Genomic DNA, 18,351 nt, shown 5'->3' on the forward strand with positions numbered 1-18,351 from the left:
CAGAGATGAGGACTGCTACAACTTTTCTTATGTTTCTACTTTAAACCCACATTTCCAAGATATAAAAGCACTTAACACTTAGTTCATGAGGTAATACAACTTATAAATTATCCTGTAATTTCTAATTGGTAACTTGTTTATATTTGCTGATTTACTACAATGTAAGAGCACAAAATAGGGAAAACCAAGCTTGTACTATTATTTTGTATTTAGTATTTGATCTAGACCTTATATAATTGCTAAGTTTCTTCTAAACAGTCACTAATCTAATTGATAGAGTTATGGAGTACTACAGTACAGAAATAGGCCCTTCCACCCATCTCAACCATGCCAAACTGTTATTCTGCTTAGTCCCATCAACCTCGACAATAGTCTGCTGTTTCATTGTCCCCCATTACTACCTCTCCATCAGTCATTTTTTCCGCAGCCCACATCTACTCACCTCTTTTATTTTTTAATGCATTTGAAAAAGCTATTCAACGTTCAAAATACATTATACAACCTTGAGATTCATCTCCTTACAGGCTGCCACAAAACAAAGAAACCCCAAAAGAACCCATTTTAAAAAAATACCAAACACCCAACATCCTGACCTTTTCAATCTGGCCCAGCATTTAAATTGTACAAACACTGAGTCATTCTTCACTCTTGAGCTCTAGAGCCAAGACCCCACCATCACAATTCCACCTGCACCTGAACTCTCTAATTCAGCCTAGTGTTTAAGTCAATCAGACATTGGAACTTACCTCGCTCCCACCTCCGCCATCTCCTGCCAACTCTATTCACTTAGCCTCACCTCTGCATGCCTCTCCATTACTGGCAGTGATGGTTATTAATAAGGTGTTTAATTTTGTATTTTGTCACTGGTAAGTAGTCGCTGAGCATCACCAGCACCATCTTAAACCAGCTTATATCACTGGCTAGATTACCTTCATCTTTTCTCTATAGTTTTTTTTAAGTTGCCTTCTTACTTACTTTACTTTATTGTCACCAAGCAATTGATACCAGAGCGTACAATCATCACAGCGATATTTGATTCTGCGCTTTGCGCTCCCTGATGTACAAATCGAAGTAAATATAATAAAAATTTAAATTATAAATCATAATTAGAAAATAGAAAAGGGGAAGTAAGGTAGTGCAAGTCAGGTCCGAATATTTGGAAGGTACGGCCCAGATCCAGGTTAGGATCTGTTCAGCAGTCTTATAACAGTCAGAAAGAAGCTGTTCCCAAATCTGGTGGTATGCACCTTCAAGCTCCTGAACCTTCTCCCGGAAGAAAGAGGGACAAAAAGTGTGTTGGCTGGGTGGGTTGTGTCCTTGATTATCCTGGCAGCACTGCTCCGACAGCGTGCGGTGTAAAGTGAGTCCAAGGATGGAAGATTGGTTTCTGTGATGTGCTGGGCTATGTTCACGATCTTCTGCAGTTTCTTCCGGTCTTGGACAGGACAACTTCCATACCAGGTTGTGATGCACCCTAGAAGAATGCTTTCTACGGTGCATCTATAAAAATTAGTGAGGGTTTTAGGGGACAGGCTGAATTTCTTCAGCTTTCTCAGGAAGTAAAGGTGCTGGTGGGCCTTCTTGGCAGTGGACTCTGCTTGTCCTGCCAAGTCAGGTCATTTTCTGTTTGTTTTTTAAACGTTTCTAATCTAGCTGCCACTTTTCTTGCTATATTTTATGCCCTCTCTTTTGCTCTTATGCTGTCTTTGACTTTCCTTGTTAGCCATAATTGCCTCATTCTATCTTTAGAATACTACTTCTTTTGGATGAACCTATCTTGCACCAAATTGCTTCCAGAAACTCCAGCCAGTGCTGTTCCACCATCATCCCTGCTAGTGTCCCCTTCCAATCAACTTTGGCCTTAACCAGGGCCTCAATATCCCTAGAAAACAAAAGTATGCTAAACCTGTTAGCTTTGACTTTTACTCTAACAGGAACATATACTCTCTATTCTCAGTAGTTCACTTTTGGAGACCACCTACTTGCCAGGCATCCCTTTGCCAGAAAACAAGCTATCCTAATCCACAACTGACAAATCTCTTCTGATGCCATCAATATTGACCTTTCAACAATTTGGGACTAGTCCTCAGGTTGAGATTCTATCTTTCATAATTATCTTGATACTAATGATCACCAGTGTTCCCCTATACACACTAAGAGGTCAGAAAAGTACTAACCATATTCCAGTGAAAAACTAAATGTTTACACATGTATTGTAATCTTTATTTGGAAGATGGTCAATATAAATTTAGGCTACAACACGTTAATTAATGCTTTTTGAATTTATAGCTTCAGGTGCCACCTGGGGTCCTAATTTGCATTGCAAATATGTGGTTAATCAAACAGCTGGGCTGTTGCTTTCAGCATAACTTATTTGTGTGTGCACTTCCCTTCACTGTTGTTTGTTTTACTTTTTAAGAAAGGAAATACACATAACAAATACCAAAAAGTAATTGTCTTACAAATAGATTATGCAACTCTTCATTTTGTGTTAGCTTTGTATAACAAGTGTTATAAGAGAAATATGGAATACAGTCATGCATTATCTTCTCAAACCAGGGAAACTACTCAAGCAATTACAAGATACCAGGCTGTAGATTGACGAATACTTAATAGTCTTAAAGCTCTTGTCAAAATATGTATCTCATTACAGTTCTTCCAAGCCTTTGGAGATAAATTCCATCAGCTTCATTTTACTGATACCACTTTTGGAATTATAACTCATGAATTTGAGCCAGAAGTAGTGTAGGCTGAGAGTGATGCCAAAGGGTCTTCTGGATAAGATATCACAATTATGCTATTCGTCCTAAGCACATTCTACTCATTCTATAGGTAGCAAGGGAATACTCCCAACATTGACAACCATCATGAGGTATGCTAGCTCAAAAATTGTATGTGTCAGAACAAAACAACATTTGAAGCATTGGAAATAAGTTTTTTAAAAAATGGAAGCCTAAGAACAGAGTTCGATTTTTTGTAAATGGGTGGGCACAGATCTAGTTAGTTAGTTCCAGTTATAAGAACTAGATACAAAGGGCAACAAAGGATTCAAAGTACATTTATTATCAACGTATGTGTAAATTATACATCCTTGAGACTTGTCTGCTTACAGGCAGCCACAAAGCAAGAAACCTGAAAGAACCCAATTTAAAAGAAAGGCCAACACCCAATGCACAGAGAAAGAAAAAGCAAACTTCATGCAAACAATAGCAGCAAACAACAGCACTCCACACCACATTGAGACCTCAGATCTGAATCCCCGGAGCAGCCGTATTAGGGTTAAAACCTTGGTCTCAGTTCATATTAGTGGGCAAATTGCTGCCAAGCTCGTAGAAATGAAGCACGGCAGAGAGGAGTGAGGAGTGAACATTGCAGGAGAGCCAGCAAAGTGGGCCTAACCCTCACTCCAGTCCCAACATCCTGCCCTTCCAGTCTACTCAGGTCAACTTTCAATTGGCCAAACACAGGATCATGCCTCCCATTAGGACTCAGGTGCTCTGCAGTGGTACACTTTGGGACTAGAGCTTGCCACACAGCCCAAAGCCGTTTTTGGCCTCTCCAAATCGATACAGTGCTTAGAGTGATCCAACCTCACACCCAGGTTAAATAGATCGGCATCAAAACTCCTCTGCCTTGATTTGGAGTAAATTGTAGTAAACCAAACAAAAAAAGGCAAAGCTGATTGGAGGGATGAGGCATGCTGATGCATTGCAAAGTCGAAGCACAGCGTGTTCCTACGCTACTCTGAAAACTTATTTCCTATGCTCCTGTTTGAATTGCTCCTTTCAACTCCATCTGCAACCCTGTCGTGAACGTGCTACTGTCGTGTCGTGACTTTGCAATGCAACAGCACGGTTCATCCTTCCAATCAGCTTTGACTGCTTTCACTTTTTATTGTTTTCAGCAAGTTTACCACAATTTACTTGAGAAAACTGGTTATTAATGTTTCAGTCGAATTTTTCATTTTTCAAACTACCAGTAAGCTGGCGCTTGCCTTCAGTGGCACAAACTTGAACCAGATCTTAATCAAAGTAGGGAGATTCCAATTATCAACTTATTTTGAAGAGTCATAGAATGCTGAAGCTGGAAATATACTTTTTGGCCATCTACTCCGTGCCAAACTGTTGTTTTGCCTAGTTACACTGATCTGCAGCTGGACTAAGAAGTATGGCTAAAGTTTCGGGGAATTGTTCACAAGGCACAGGGTAGATACAACTCACAGAAGTAGTAGTTTTCAAATGGCACGGGTAGGCAACTATGGCTGACAAGAAAAGTTGAGGACTGCAGAAAAGCCAAGGAAAGGATATCTAAAATAGATAAAATGATTGGGAAGTTTTTAAAATTCAACAAAAGCCAACTAAAAAAACTAAGAAAGGAAAACAAAAACAGGGCAAACTAGCGAATCATACAAAGCAGTTTTTGCAGTTATATAAAAAGTAAAAGGGAGGTGAGAGTTGACATTGGACACTGTAAAATGACGCTGATGAGGCTGTAATGGGGGACAAAGAAACAGCAGATGAATCTAATGAGTACATTGCATCAGTCTTCACTCTGGAAGACATTAGCTGTATGCCAGAGGTCTGTGAGTGTCAGGGAGTGAGTGCTATTGCTATTACAAAGGAAAAAGTGCTCAGCAAACTGAAAAGGTCTTAAGTCACCTGGACCAGGTGGAGTACATTCTAGAGCCCTGAGAGGTTTCTGAAGAGATAATAGATGCATTGGTCATGATCTTTCAAGAATCACTTGGTTCTGGCATGGTTCCAGAGGACTAGAAAATTGCAAATGTCACTCAACTCTTCAAGAAGGGAGGAAGGCAAAAGAAAGAAAATTATAAGCCAGTTCGCCTAACCTCAGTGGTTGGGAAAGCGTCGGAGTCTATAACTAAGGATGAGGTTTCAAGTTACTTGGAAACTAATGACAAAATAAGTTAAAGTCAGCATGGTTTCTGTGAAGGGAAATCTTCCCTGACAAATCTGTTAAAGAGTTCTTCAAGGAAGTAACAAGCAGGGTGGACAAGGAAAGGCAGTGGATGTCCATTTACTTGGGAGTTTCAGAGGCATTTGACAATCTGCTACACGTGGCTGCTTATCAAGATAAAATGCTGTGGCGTAACAGGAGATACTGGCATGGATGGAGGAATGGCTGACAGGCAGGAGGCAGTGAGTGGGAATAAAAGGGCCCTTTTCTGATTGGCTGCCAGTGACTAGTGGTGTTTCTTAGGGGTCAGTATTGGAACCACTACTTTCCACATTGTCAATTATTTAGATAATAGAATTGATAGGTTTGTGGCAAAGTGTGTGGATGATGCGAAGGCAGGTGAAGGGGTTATGTAGTGCTGAGGAATCAATGCGATTACGGCAGAACTTGGACAAATTGGAAGAATGGACAAAAACTGGCAGATGGTAGAGGGTTGTGAAACTAATGCATTGTGGTGAGAGGAACAGAAATACAGACTATTATCTAAATGGGGAGAAAGTTCAAATAGAGGTATAGAGAGACTTAGACCTCGTGCAAGACTCCCAGAAGGTTAATTTACAGGTTGAGTCACACTTTTTGATCACACTTGGGAGTATTGTCAACAGTTTTGGGCTCCATATCTCAGAAAGGATGTGTTGTCATTGGAAAGCGTCCAGGGAGGTTAATGAGGAGGATTCCAGGAATGAAGGGTTAAAATATGAGGAGTGTTTGGCAGCTTTGGGCCTGTACTAACTGGAATTTAGAAGAATGCCGGGGGTGGGGGTTCTCATTGAAACCTACCAATTGTTGAAAGGACAGGCGAAGATGGATGTGGAGTTGATTTTTCCTATGGTGAGGGTATCAAGAACTAGAGGGCACAGCCTCAAAATCGAGGGGTGACCGTTTAGAACAGAGGTAAGGAGGATTTTTTTAAAGCCAGAGTATTAAATCTGTGGAATGCTCTGCCATAGACTGCAGTGGAGGCCAAGTCCATGGGTATATTAAAAGTGAAAGTTGATAGTTTCCTGATAGGTCAGAGCATCAAAAGATATGGCAAGAAAGCAGGTATATGGAGTTGAGTGAGATCAGCTATGATGGAATGGCAGAGCAGATTAAATGGGCTGAATGGCCTAATTCTGCTCCCTGTCTTATGGACCATCCTCCATACCTCTCACATCCATGCATTTACCCAAAGTTCTCTTAAAGTACGTTGCAATCAAACCTGAATCCATCGCTTCTGTCAGCAACTCGTACCACACTTGCATCACACTCTGAGCAAAGGCCTCACTCAGGTTTCTTTTAAACCAGGGGTTCTCAACCGGGGGTCAGTAGATAGACCTGAGTTCTAAGAGAGTACCAATGAATTGAAAAACAAATAATCTTCAATTTAAATTCCTAAGTATTACCATATCAGAGGACTAGCACAGAAGTGCCATCACAAAGGCAGCACAGCTGCATCTGTTTTCTTAGAAGTTAGAATCTGTGGCTAAGAACAATTCAAATGCCCTTCTAAAAATGTGTAAATGACAACACTGATATTGATAATATATTAGATGGCAACAAAGAGGTGTTCAGAGTAGGGCAGATTAGCTTATTGTGTGGTGTCACAATTTACAGTAATTTTCTTTTTACATTGTACTGTTGCTGCAAAACAATGGATAGTGATAATAAACCTGATTCTATTACTTGCATTGGAGGCAGTCCAAAAGAGACTTACTAAGCTATTTTTTCTGGGAAGAGATGGTTGTCAAATCACAAGTAGCTAAAGTATTCTTTAGAGTTTAGAAGATCCTAAGGGTGAATGAAAATTATAAATCTGGAAACATAAAAGAAAATCTGCAGTTGATGGAAATACAAGCCACACACACAAAATGCTGGAGGAACTCAGTAGGCCAGACAGGATCTACAGAGAAGAGTACAGTCGATGTTTCGGGCCAAGAGTCTTCAGCAGGACTGGAGAAAAAGAGCTGAGGAGTAGATTTAAAAGGTGGTGGGAGGGGAAAGAGAAAAACACAAGGTGATAGGTGAAACCTGAAGGAGGAGTGAAATAAAGAGCCAGGAAGTTGAATGGTGAAAGAGATACAGGGCTGAAGAAGGGCGAGTGATCGAAGAGGACAGAGGTCATGGAAGAAAGAAAAGGGAGAGGAGCACCAGAGGAAGACGATGGACGGGCAAGGACATTAGATGAGAGAGGGAAAAGGGATAGGGAATGCTGAAGGCAGGGCATTACCACATGTTCAAGAAATTGATGTAGATTGATAAATCTACTACTCAGTTTTTTTTCTCTCCAGTTCTGCCAAAGGGTCTCAGCCTGAAATGCTGACTGTACTCTTTTCCATAGATGATGCCTGACCTGCTGAGTTCCTCCAATATTTTGTGTATAAAATCTGGGAACATTTCCGCTAGTGGAACAAAAGGACAGTCACAAAATAAGGAGTTCATGTAAACAAAGGCATATAGGAACTTCTTGGCATTATTGATTCTCTGGAATTCTCTACCCGAAGGAATGTGGGGTAGAATATCTATTATTCAAAGTGACAGATAATTTTTTTGAAAGAACAGCAATTTGAAGAATATGGAGAGCAGGCACAGAAACTTGTTGCAGTTCAGCTATGATTATACTGAATGCTGAGAAGCTTGAAGGACCAGGTAGCATATTCCTGTTCCTATTGTATAAATGAAATTCACCAAAGATAGTTCCCATCTGTGAATTACTAGTGTAATCCCCTCACTATTACTAGTAACAAATTAGGCTCGTTAGCTGTCTCTGGCTAACAGCCAAGTGACTCAATAATAGATGGGTAATGGTGAGATCGCTATCTCCAATCAGCGACATACATCTAGGTTCAGGTTCAACCAAACGAGAAAGTGGGAATATTCTGTTAAGGGAACAAAAGTGATGGTGAATACTGTACAAATACTGTCCCATGCAAAAGTTATCATTTGCCTGGAAATAATGGAACTCACACCAGCATAAACTTAAAGTGTAAGTGTATTTACAATTATTTCAACTTTAACAGTTAACAAGAAAAGTGGCCCATTACAGTTAAACCAGTCTATGATGTGCACAAAAACGTAGTAGCTCATTGCTGGGTAGTCAAGTGCTTTGCTTTAATTACTCATGGTGCTAAACCGATGTTCTGCGTGAAAGACACCAGCCACAATTCAAACTTTCCTCAAAGCCCGTTACAAATTAACCGGCTAACACAGAAGTACTGGCAGTTCCTTTGTGGAACAACACACACAAAATGCCTGTGGAACATAGCAGGCCAGGCAGCATCTACAAGGAGAAGCGCTGTCGACGTTTCGGGCCGAGACCCTTCATCAGGACTAACTGAAAGGACCGATACTAAGAGATGTGAAAGTAGTGGGGGGAGGGGGAAATGAGAAATGATAGGAGAAGACCGGACGGGGTGGGATGAAGCTAAGAGCTGGAAAGGTGATCGGCAAAGTGATACAGAGCTGGAGAAGGGAAAGGATCATGGGATGGGCCGCCTCGGGAGAAAAAAAGGGGGAGGGGAGAGCACCAGAGGGAGATGGAGAACAGGCAGGGTGATGGGCAGAGAGAAAAAAACCACCAAATATGTCAGGGATGGGGTAAGAAGGGGAGGAAGGGCATTAACAGAAGTTAGAGAAGTCAATGTTCATGCCATCAGGTTGGAGTCTACCCAGCCGGTATATAAGGTGTTGTTCCTCCCACCTGAATGTGGATTCACCTTGACAGTAGAGGAAGCCATGGATAGACATATCAGAATGGGAATGGGATGTGGAATTAAAATGTGTGGCCACTGGGAGATCCTGCTTTCTCTGGCGGACCGAGCGTAGGTGTTCAGCGAAACGGTCTCCCAGTCTGCGTCGGGTCTCACCAATATATAAAAGGCCACACCGGGAGCATCGGACGCGGTATATCACACCAGCCGACTCACAGGTGAAGTGTCGCCTCACCTGGAAGGACTGTCTGAGGCCCTGAATGGTGGTGAGGGAGGAAGTGTAAGTGCAGGAGTAACACTTATTCTGCTTACAAGGATAAGTGCCAGGAGGGAGATCAGTGGGAAGGGATGGGGGGGGGGGGGGGAAATGAGTGGACAAGGAAGTCGCGTAGGGAGTGATCCCTGCGTAAAGCAGAAAGAGGGGAGGAGGGAAAGATGTACTTGGTAGTGGGATCCCATTGGAGGTGGCGGAAGTCACGGAGAATCATACGTTGAAGTCAACTAGATCAGCATGCGTGCAGAATGCAGCACCAATGCAGTCGTTGATGTAGCGAAGGAAAAGAGGGGGACGGATACCCGTATAGAGTTGGAACATGGACTGTTTCACAAAGCCAACAAAAAGGCAGGCATAACTGGGACCCATGCGGGTGCCCATGGCTACACCTTTGGTTTGGAGGAAGTGGGAGGAGCCAAAGGAGAAATTATTGAGAGTAAGAACTAATTCCGCTAGACGGAGGAGAGTGGTGGTACAGGGGAATTGGTTAGGTCTGGAATCCAAAAAGAAGCGAAGAGCTTTGAGACCATCCAGGTGGGGGATGGAGGTATATAGGGACTGGACACCCACATACCTGCCTATCCAGGTAGACCTATTGTCTCAGCTTGCTGCTGCCCCACCGAACTCATTTCTACATACCTTGACACTGTCTTATCCCCCCTTGTTCAATCTCTTCCCACCTACGTTCGTGACACTTCTCATGCTTTGAATTTTTTCAATGATTTTAAGTTACTCGTTGACTTCATTAACTTTTCCTCCAACTTTCACCCGACACTCAAATTTACCTGGTCCATTTCCGACACCTCCCTGCCCTTTCTTGATCTTTCTGTCTCCATCTCTGGAGACAGCTTATCTACTGATATCTACTATAAGCCTACAGACTCTCACAGCTACCTGGACTATTCCTCTTCCCACCCTGTCTCTTGCAAAAATGCTATCCCCTTCTCACAATTCCTCCGTCTCCGCCACATCTGCTCTCAGGATGAGGCTTTTCTTTCCAGGACGAAGGAAATGTCTTCCTTTTTTAAACAAAGGGGCTTCCTTTCTCCCACCATCAATTCTGCTCTCAAACGCATCTCTCCCATTTCCCGCACACCTGCTCTCACCCTATCCACCCACCACCCCACTCGAGATAAGGTTCCCCTTGTCCTCACCTACCACCCCATCAGCCCCCAGGTCCAACGTATAATTCTCCATAACTTCCGCCACCTCCAATGGGATCCCACTATCAAACACATCTTCCCCCCCCCCCCCTTTCTGCTTTACGCAGGGATCGCTCCCTACGCGACTTCCTTGTCCACTCATTCCCCCCCACCCCCATCCCTTCCCACCGATTTTCCTCCTGGCACTTATCCTTGTAAGCGGAACAAGTGCTACACCTGCCCTTACACTTCCTCCCTCACCACCATTCAGGGCCCCAGACAGTCCTTCCAGGTGAGGCGACACTTCACCTGTGAGTCGGCTGGTGTGGTATACTGCATCTGGTGCTCCCAGTGTGGCCTTTTATATATTAGTGAGACCCGACGCAGACTGGGAGACCATTTCGCTGAACACCTATGCTCAGTCCGCCAGAGAAAGCAGGATCTCCCAGTGGCCATTTTAATTCCACGTTCCATTCCCATTCTGATACATCCATCCATGGCCTCCTCTACTGTCAAGATGAATCTACACTCAGGTTGGAGGAACAACACCTTATATACCTGCTGGGTAGCCTCCAACCTGATGGCATGAATATTGACTTCTCTAAATTCCATTAATGCCCCTCCTCCCCTTCTTACCCCATCCCTAATATATTTATTTTTTTTCTCTCTCTCTGCCTGTTCTCCATCTCCCTCTGGTGCTCCCCCCCTCCTTCTTTCTTTCTCCCTAGGCCTCCCGTCCCATGATCCTTTCCCTTCTCCAGCTTTGTATCACTTTCACCAATCACCCTTCCAGCTCTTATCTTCATCCCACCCCCTCCGGTCTTCTCCTATCATATCGCATTTCCCCCTCCCCCACACTACTTTTAAATCTCTTAGTATCGGTCCTTTCAGTTAGTCCTGATGAAGGGTCTCGGTCTGAAACGTCGACAGTGCTTCTCCTTATAGATGCTGCCTGGCCTGCTGTGTTCCACTAGCATTTTGTGTGTGTTGTTTGAATTTCCAGCATCTGCAGATGATCTCGTGTTTGCACTTCCTTCGTGGAACCATTTATCTGCACCAGGAACTTCTTATGGTGTTAGTCCTGTCGGCAGGGTTCCACAAACATCTTTCAATTGTGCTCCTCTTCACGTCTCACTTCTCCACCAATCCAGCAAAAGAGACAAAACAAACCCACATTCTCCTAGAAATGTGAAGCCGCCAATCTCCCTCAAATGTTCCATGGCTCCCACAGGACAGAATGTTATCAAGACAAACCTTTCTTTCTCTATCTTTTTTATTAAGTTATTAAGTTTCAAATAGATAAACATAACAATGATAATGATACAGAGAGATCGGGTAACGTACACATAGACTCCGAGTAACATATGTATTCTAATCTCCCAATCTCTTAATAACTGAACATGAAAAAGATTCAAAAAAATTTATACATTATAAAAATCCCTCTAAACTAAAAATAAACAAAATAAAAACAAAACAAAAGCTGGGCTGCCATGTTTCATCGGTTAAGATCATTATTTGTCATTAACTCCGTTCATCTATACACAAACAAAAAGCTATTGAGAAGGATTCGGAAAAGGTCAGCTTACATCATTTGAAAATGTTGAATAAATGGCCTCCAAGTTTCTTCAAATTTAACCGAAGGGTCGATTGTGCAACTCCTAATTTTTTCTAAGTTCAAACACGTTATAGTTTGGGAAAACCATTGAAATGTAGTAGGGGAATTAGAATCTTTCCATTTAAATAAAATGGATCTTAAGCCTATTGCAAGCTGAAGGGGCAAATTGACTAGAGTCCATCTCTGGTAATCCAAAAATTGCTGTATAGGATGAGGTTGTAAATCAATACGCAAAACTACTGAAATAATATTAAAAATGTCTTTCCAATATTTTTCCAAAAGAGGCCAAGACCAGAATATATGTGTCAAGGAAGCTACCTCAGAATTACATCTGTCACAGACAGGATTCATATGGCAATAAAAACAAGCTAACTTATCTTTAGACATATGGGCCCTAAGAACCACCTTAAATTGTATCAAAGCGTGTCTAGCACATATTGAAGAAGTGTTAACTAGTTGGAGAATATTCTCCCTTTTCTCTATAGGTAAAAATACCTAAAGTTTTCTTTCCCCATTCATTCTTAGTTTTATCAGATGCACCTAGACGTATTTTCGTAATCAGATCATAAATAATGTCTATTAAATTCTTCTGATAGGGGTTTAAACCTAATTTTTTTTCTGTAATTTCAGTTTGACGTGATATCGGAAAAGTAGGTAAAATAACATTTAAAAAGTTTCTGATCTGTAAATATCCGAAAAAGTGATCAAAGCAAATTATATTTATTAAGACAGCTGTTCAAAAGACATGAGACAGTTATCCAAAAATAAACCACAAAAACATTTTATTCCCTTCATTTTCCATAAAAGAAAAGCTTGATCAGTTCTGGATGGTTGGAAGAAAAAATTAAGATATAATAGGACTTGACAGAATAAATGTATTCAATCCAAAAATTTACAAAATTGAAACGATATTCATATTGTATGTTTAGTTATTGGATTAGTCATTTGTGTATTCAGTTTAGTAAGAGCAAAGGGAAACAAGGCCCCTAAAATAGAAGCCAATGAGAACCCCTGTATAGACTCGCACTCAAGGTTCACCAATCGTGGACAATGAATTTCATCCAAATCTTGTGTCCAGAACGTTAAATATCAAATATTAATTGGCCAATAATAGAATCTTAAGTTCGGCATTGCCAAACTGCCTTCCTTTTTTGATTTCTGTAAATATTTCTTACTTAACCTAGGATTTTTATTCTGCCATAAATAAGAAATTTTAGAATCAATAATATCAAAAAAAGATTTAGAAATGAAAATTGGTACCACCTAAAATAGATACATAAAATTAGGTAAAATAATCATCTTAATAGCATTAATTCTACCAATCAATTATAAGGACAATGGAGACCATTTAGTAAACAGTTGTTTAACATGATCAATTAAGGGTAAAAAGTTAACTTTAAATAGATCCTTATGCTTCTTAGTAATTTTAACACCCAAATAAGTCATCAGTAACCAGTCTGAATGGTGATTGTAACACATACAAAATGCTGGTGGAACACAGCAGGCCAGGCAGCATCTATAGGGAGAAGCACTGTCAATGTTTCCGGCCGAGACCCTTCATCAGGACAATGGTGATTGTCTATAGATTGGAACTTGAATATTTGATGGGAAAAGCTCACTCTTATTAAGATTCAATTTATAACTAGAAAAACTACTAAACTGAGCAAGTAGTGATATTATTGCAGGGATGGATTTTTCTGGGTTAGAGATGTATAGTAACAGGTCATCTGCATATAGTGATACCTTGTGCATCCCATTCCCACGAATAATGCCAAATATATTGGGTGAATCACAAAGAGCAATTGCCAAGGGCTCCAAGGCAATGTCAAATAGTAAGGGACTTAAAGGACAGTCCTGTCTAGTACCTCAAAAAAGCCTGAAAAAAGGGGATCTCTGATTATTGGTAAGTACAGAAGCCAAAGGTGTATGGTATATCAATTTAATCCAAAGATATGAATTTTGGGCTAAAATTAAATTTCCCAAGCATGTTAATTAAATATTCCCATTCAACTGTATCAAACGCCTTCTCAGTGTCAAGCGAAATAACACATTCTGGAGTTTTAGATGAAGTATATACAATATTCATTATCCTCCTAACATTAAAATACGAATAATGAATTTTAATAAATCCTGTCTGGTCATCAGAGACAATTTGTGGTAATACATTTTTCAATCTAATTGCCAATATTTTAGAAAATATTTGAATCCACATTCAATAAGGATATACGTTTATATGATGCACATTCAGTAGGGTCTTTATCTTTTTTTTTAGGAATTAAAGAAATAGATGCTTCATAAAAGGATTGTGGTAATTTACCTACAAATAAGGCATCCTTAAAGATTCTACATAACCAAGGAGAAAGTAGATTTGAAAAAGATTTTAGAAATTCTACCATATACCCATCCGAACCAGCTGCTTTACCAGAATTCAAAGAAATTGCTTTATTTCTTCTTCCATGATGGATGCATCTAATGCTAAACGTTCATTAAGTGGTAATTTTTGAATATTCAATTTCCTTAAAAATTCATGGATTATGGTAGAATCATCAGGAAATTCTGATTGATATAAAGAGGTATCGAATTCTTGAAAAGATTTATTAATTTCATCATGGTCAACCGTCAATACCAAACCGTTTACAAACTTTAATCTGACGTTTAGCCGAAGCAACTTTCAATTGGTTGGCCAGTAATTTACCCAATTTATCCCATGTATATAAAATTGACTCTTAGTTTTAAGTAATTGATTTTCAGTTGGGGATGTTAATAACAAACTGTGTTTGTCCATAATGTACTGTTAGGCACAGGAGTATGTTCAGCCAGAGACTCATTCCACCGAGATGCAACACTGATCGTCATAGGAAGTCATTCCTGCCTGTGGCCATCAAACTTTACAACTCCTCCCTCGGAGTGTCAGACACCCTGAGCCAATAGGCTGGTCCTGAACTTATTTCCACTTGGAATAAGTTACTTATTATTATTTAATTATTTATGGTTTTATATTGCTGTATTTCTACACTATTCTTGGTTGGTGTGACTGCAACGAAACCCAATTTACCTTGGGATCAATAAAGTATGTCTGTCTGTCGCATCTGAAGTTCAACTCTCTTTTTATAAAGCTCCAGATTAGGAGCAGCAGAATATTTTTTATCAATTTCTTTAATCTTATCAACCAATGTACATATGTCATTATTAATTTGTATACTTTAAAAGTATCCCATAAATATCCCACTGGAAATTTCTTCCATAAAGTTAGTTGAAAAAAAAGCAATCTGTTCTTTAATAAAGTTAACAAAGTTTAAGTCCTGAAGTAGAGTAGAATTGAACTGCCATTGTCTAGCACTAAAAGTTACATCAGTTAATTTGATTGATAGTTTCAAGGGTGCATGATCGGAAATGGTGATTGCATTGTTCTCACAGGCAGTAACAGATGGAACTAATTGAGAGTCGATAAAAAAATAATCAATTCTAGAATGATTATAATATACATGAGAAAAGAATGAGAATTCTTTATCGTTAGGATGTTAAAAACCTCCAAACTTCAAAAATTCTGTGGTCAACTAAAAGGGAATTAATAAGATTAGTGGATTTGTTCGGAAGTACCTGATTCAGTTAAAATCTCTGCCCATTATCAACGTATATTCATTTAAATTAGGAAGAGATGCAAATAGATGTTTTAAGAATTCAGGAAAGTCGGCATTTGGTGCATAGATATTAACCATTAACAACTTTTAAAATAAATCAGTAATTAATAGAAATCTACCATTCGCGTCTGAGATTGTTTCATACTGAACAAATGAAAGAGGAGTCTATAAAAACAGATACTCTTTTCACCTTAGCCTGTGAGTTAGAGTGAAATTGTTGCCCTTCCCAAAACCTAAAAAAAATCCCTCCTCACAAGCTTCCTGGGCAAAGATAATGTGAGCATTCAATCTATGAAAAACTTTAAAAATCTTCTTGTATTCCATGAGACAAAGTTAATAATATCATCCATTTTATTTGAATAAACCTTATGGTATGTAAAGGGTCAACCTTACTGCATAGGAAACTCATGAATCAGGAAGAGGGGATAAGGTTTAAAGGGGAACCAGAAGTTATGACAATTCAGACATATTTGTAGTTTCAGATCAGCCCGGATGAAGAAAACGGAACAAAAAAAAGCCCGATCCCCACCTATAAAAGCCCCAAAACTGGCCAATAGACAGCCAGAAAGCTAACCAGAAATTCCCCTACCCCCACTCTCTTGAAGGCAAATCTCCAAAATTGAAAAAAATGCAAAATACCACCCATAGTCAAAACATTGAAAAAAGAATGCCATAAAAAAAATGTTTAAAAAAAATCAGCCATTTGCAAAACATCTTGAAAGGCGAGATCTTGAAAAGTGAAACAGAATACTATCTTATTAATATTTCAGGGAAAGAAAACAATGATCAAGTCAAATTCTTAATTATTTTCAAAACTTGAGGTCTCCCTGTTCAATGACCCCTTCCAGAAGGGCAATTCGAATTAAATGCTCCTTGGTATGCACATAGTGGAATCGTAGTATAACAGGTCGAGGCTTCAACTCTTTAGGAGGTTTTGCTTTTAGGGGTAGTAGAGAGAGTTTCAGAGCTCCATTAAAAATTAAGAATTAAAAATTAAGAAAAGAATTTAGTGAGGTCACCACTCTCAACATCTTCACAGAGTCCTATTATTCACAGGTTCTGTCTACCACTCTGACTTTCCAGGTCAGTAATCTTGAGCTTATACTGTTCCAGTGTTTGAGTGGTTGAAGTTAATTTCTTTTCCAACACGTCCAATCTGCGAGCTGTCTTCCAGCTTCAACAAGTTCAGATATTTGCCGCTGTTGTTTTTCACTCTCCCGCTTATGAGCTCCCAGTCTACTTTCGATCTCCTTTAACAATACTTCCAAAGTAGAAATTTTTTAAATCAAATTTATCATCCAGGAGCTTCTACATAGCTTCCAAAGTGAGTGGAGACTGTTTAGGCTGTTTAGAATCACCTTCTTCCACTTCCATTACCGGCTTCCTTGCCTTTGGCTGATGCCTTTTGCCCTCTGGTATTCAATTCCAGCGATTAAAAATCAAAGTTCAGGCATATAAAAGTGTTACAAACACTTTAATATAGATAGTGAAAGGGTGGTAAAAAAAAAATTGAAAAATGAATGGAGCAAAGTCAAAATGTAACTTACTCCATCTAGTGCCCCAAGAGAACTCGATCAAGACAAACGTGACACAACATTCTGCAGTGGATCAAATGACTCCTTATCTTTACAGAAACCAAAATACTGGACTGCAAAGTTTGATTAACAGAACACACTGCATTTTACAGAAAAGCTGCAGAAAATAAAATACTCAACAGCCTAACTGAAGTAATACAATAAAACATGTTCTTAACCAGGGTGTATTACACTAGATACTGACCTAATATAGGCTAATATTCAGAATATACAAATACATGACTGATACTGATAGCTCATATTCACAAGTCAATGTTTAATACCCAAACACCATCATTTAATTTATTCATCATTTGGTTAAATGACAGATTCAACATCAATGCAAATTTTAAAAGTCATCTTTATTTTGACTCTACAAAAGAAAGCAGCACTGTTTGCATGGTTTTATGATAGCAGCAGTAGTAACAAACATTTCTTTATATTGTAAGCAACAGTCACTTACAGACAAAAGCACAGGCATTCTCTGCCTAGTGCACCAAGTTCTAAACACAAGACAAAATCTCCCTCTAATTCACCATTTGTCCCTGATGATGCTTAAAAGTCAGATTAGAAATAATTTGGAAAATATGTACCTCAGGGGGTTGATGGTTGGGTTGAGCTGTTCTCTCATCTTGGCAATTCATTCGCAAACGTTCTGTCACCATATGAGGAGACATCTTCAGTATGCTGTTAGTTTGTGGTGTGTCCTCCGAATGCTTGATCTTTACATACATATCAAGCATTATAATGGTCGCCATTATGGAAACTCAATTGTGATATCTTGTCACTGATCGGTTGCATGCTGAACAAACACGTGGCATGTAAGAGAATTCTTCGAAGCATGGCTTTCTGTGAACAGTTCTGTAAACATGCATGTAGACCTTGATGCTATTTATGAGCCAATGCACACAAAATTCCAGACCACAACACAAAGAGTTCACCACGTAACCAATCAGCAACAAGATCCCCTTATTAACAGTTTAATTAATGGAAGATCCCCCTTACAGAAGGCATAAATCACCAAAAAACCCTGAGATATGGAATAAAATCTGATCTCATGGAACTTGAGAAAAATAAAGAAATCATAAAACGTAAAAGAAGCAATAAATTCTGGCAAGGGTTTGCTTTGGAGAAACTCAACTCCTCCATAACCTGTGGGTGTACCATATTAATGTCAAACCAAGGTACATAATTTGGGAATACACTAAGTGTAGAATGATTGAATTCTTCTGAGGAATAACAACCCATAATTATCTCTCATTGGGTATAAAGTTAGTGGTGCCCTTCAGATGCTTATGGCTCAAACTCATTTTATAAAATCATCAGACCATTCAAACAAACTACAAAAGGACAGAATAATGAGGTGAAATAAGGATGCATGCCAAATTACACACATTGGATTCCGATTAATTGGGCCACTGGTTAATCGGGGCAGCCAC

The 18,351-nt window shown here is 39.6% G+C and overlaps 1 protein-coding gene across 3 annotated transcripts in view; it reads right to left on the reverse strand.

Annotated features, from left to right (window-relative positions):
* Window positions 1–18,351, reverse strand: part of pld6 (phospholipase D family, member 6) — a 194,752-nt gene that overhangs the window by 130,227 nt on the left and 46,174 nt on the right. Inside the window, exon 3 of one of the 3 annotated variants that reach the window (XM_059979873.1) lies at window positions 17,305–17,714. The exons of the other annotated variants lie outside the window; for them this stretch is intronic. Within the exon in view, the coding sequence (XP_059835856.1) occupies window positions 17,648–17,714 (67 nt within the window). The 3' untranslated portion in view covers window positions 17,305–17,647. Of the gene's footprint in view, window positions 1–17,304; window positions 17,715–18,351 lie in introns of those variants that run through there. 3 annotated transcript variants of the gene reach the window in all.

This window comes from Hypanus sabinus, chromosome 9, assembly GCF_030144855.1.
Source record: "Hypanus sabinus isolate sHypSab1 chromosome 9, sHypSab1.hap1, whole genome shotgun sequence".
NCBI classification, from domain to species: Eukaryota; Metazoa; Chordata; class Chondrichthyes; order Myliobatiformes; family Dasyatidae; genus Hypanus; species Hypanus sabinus.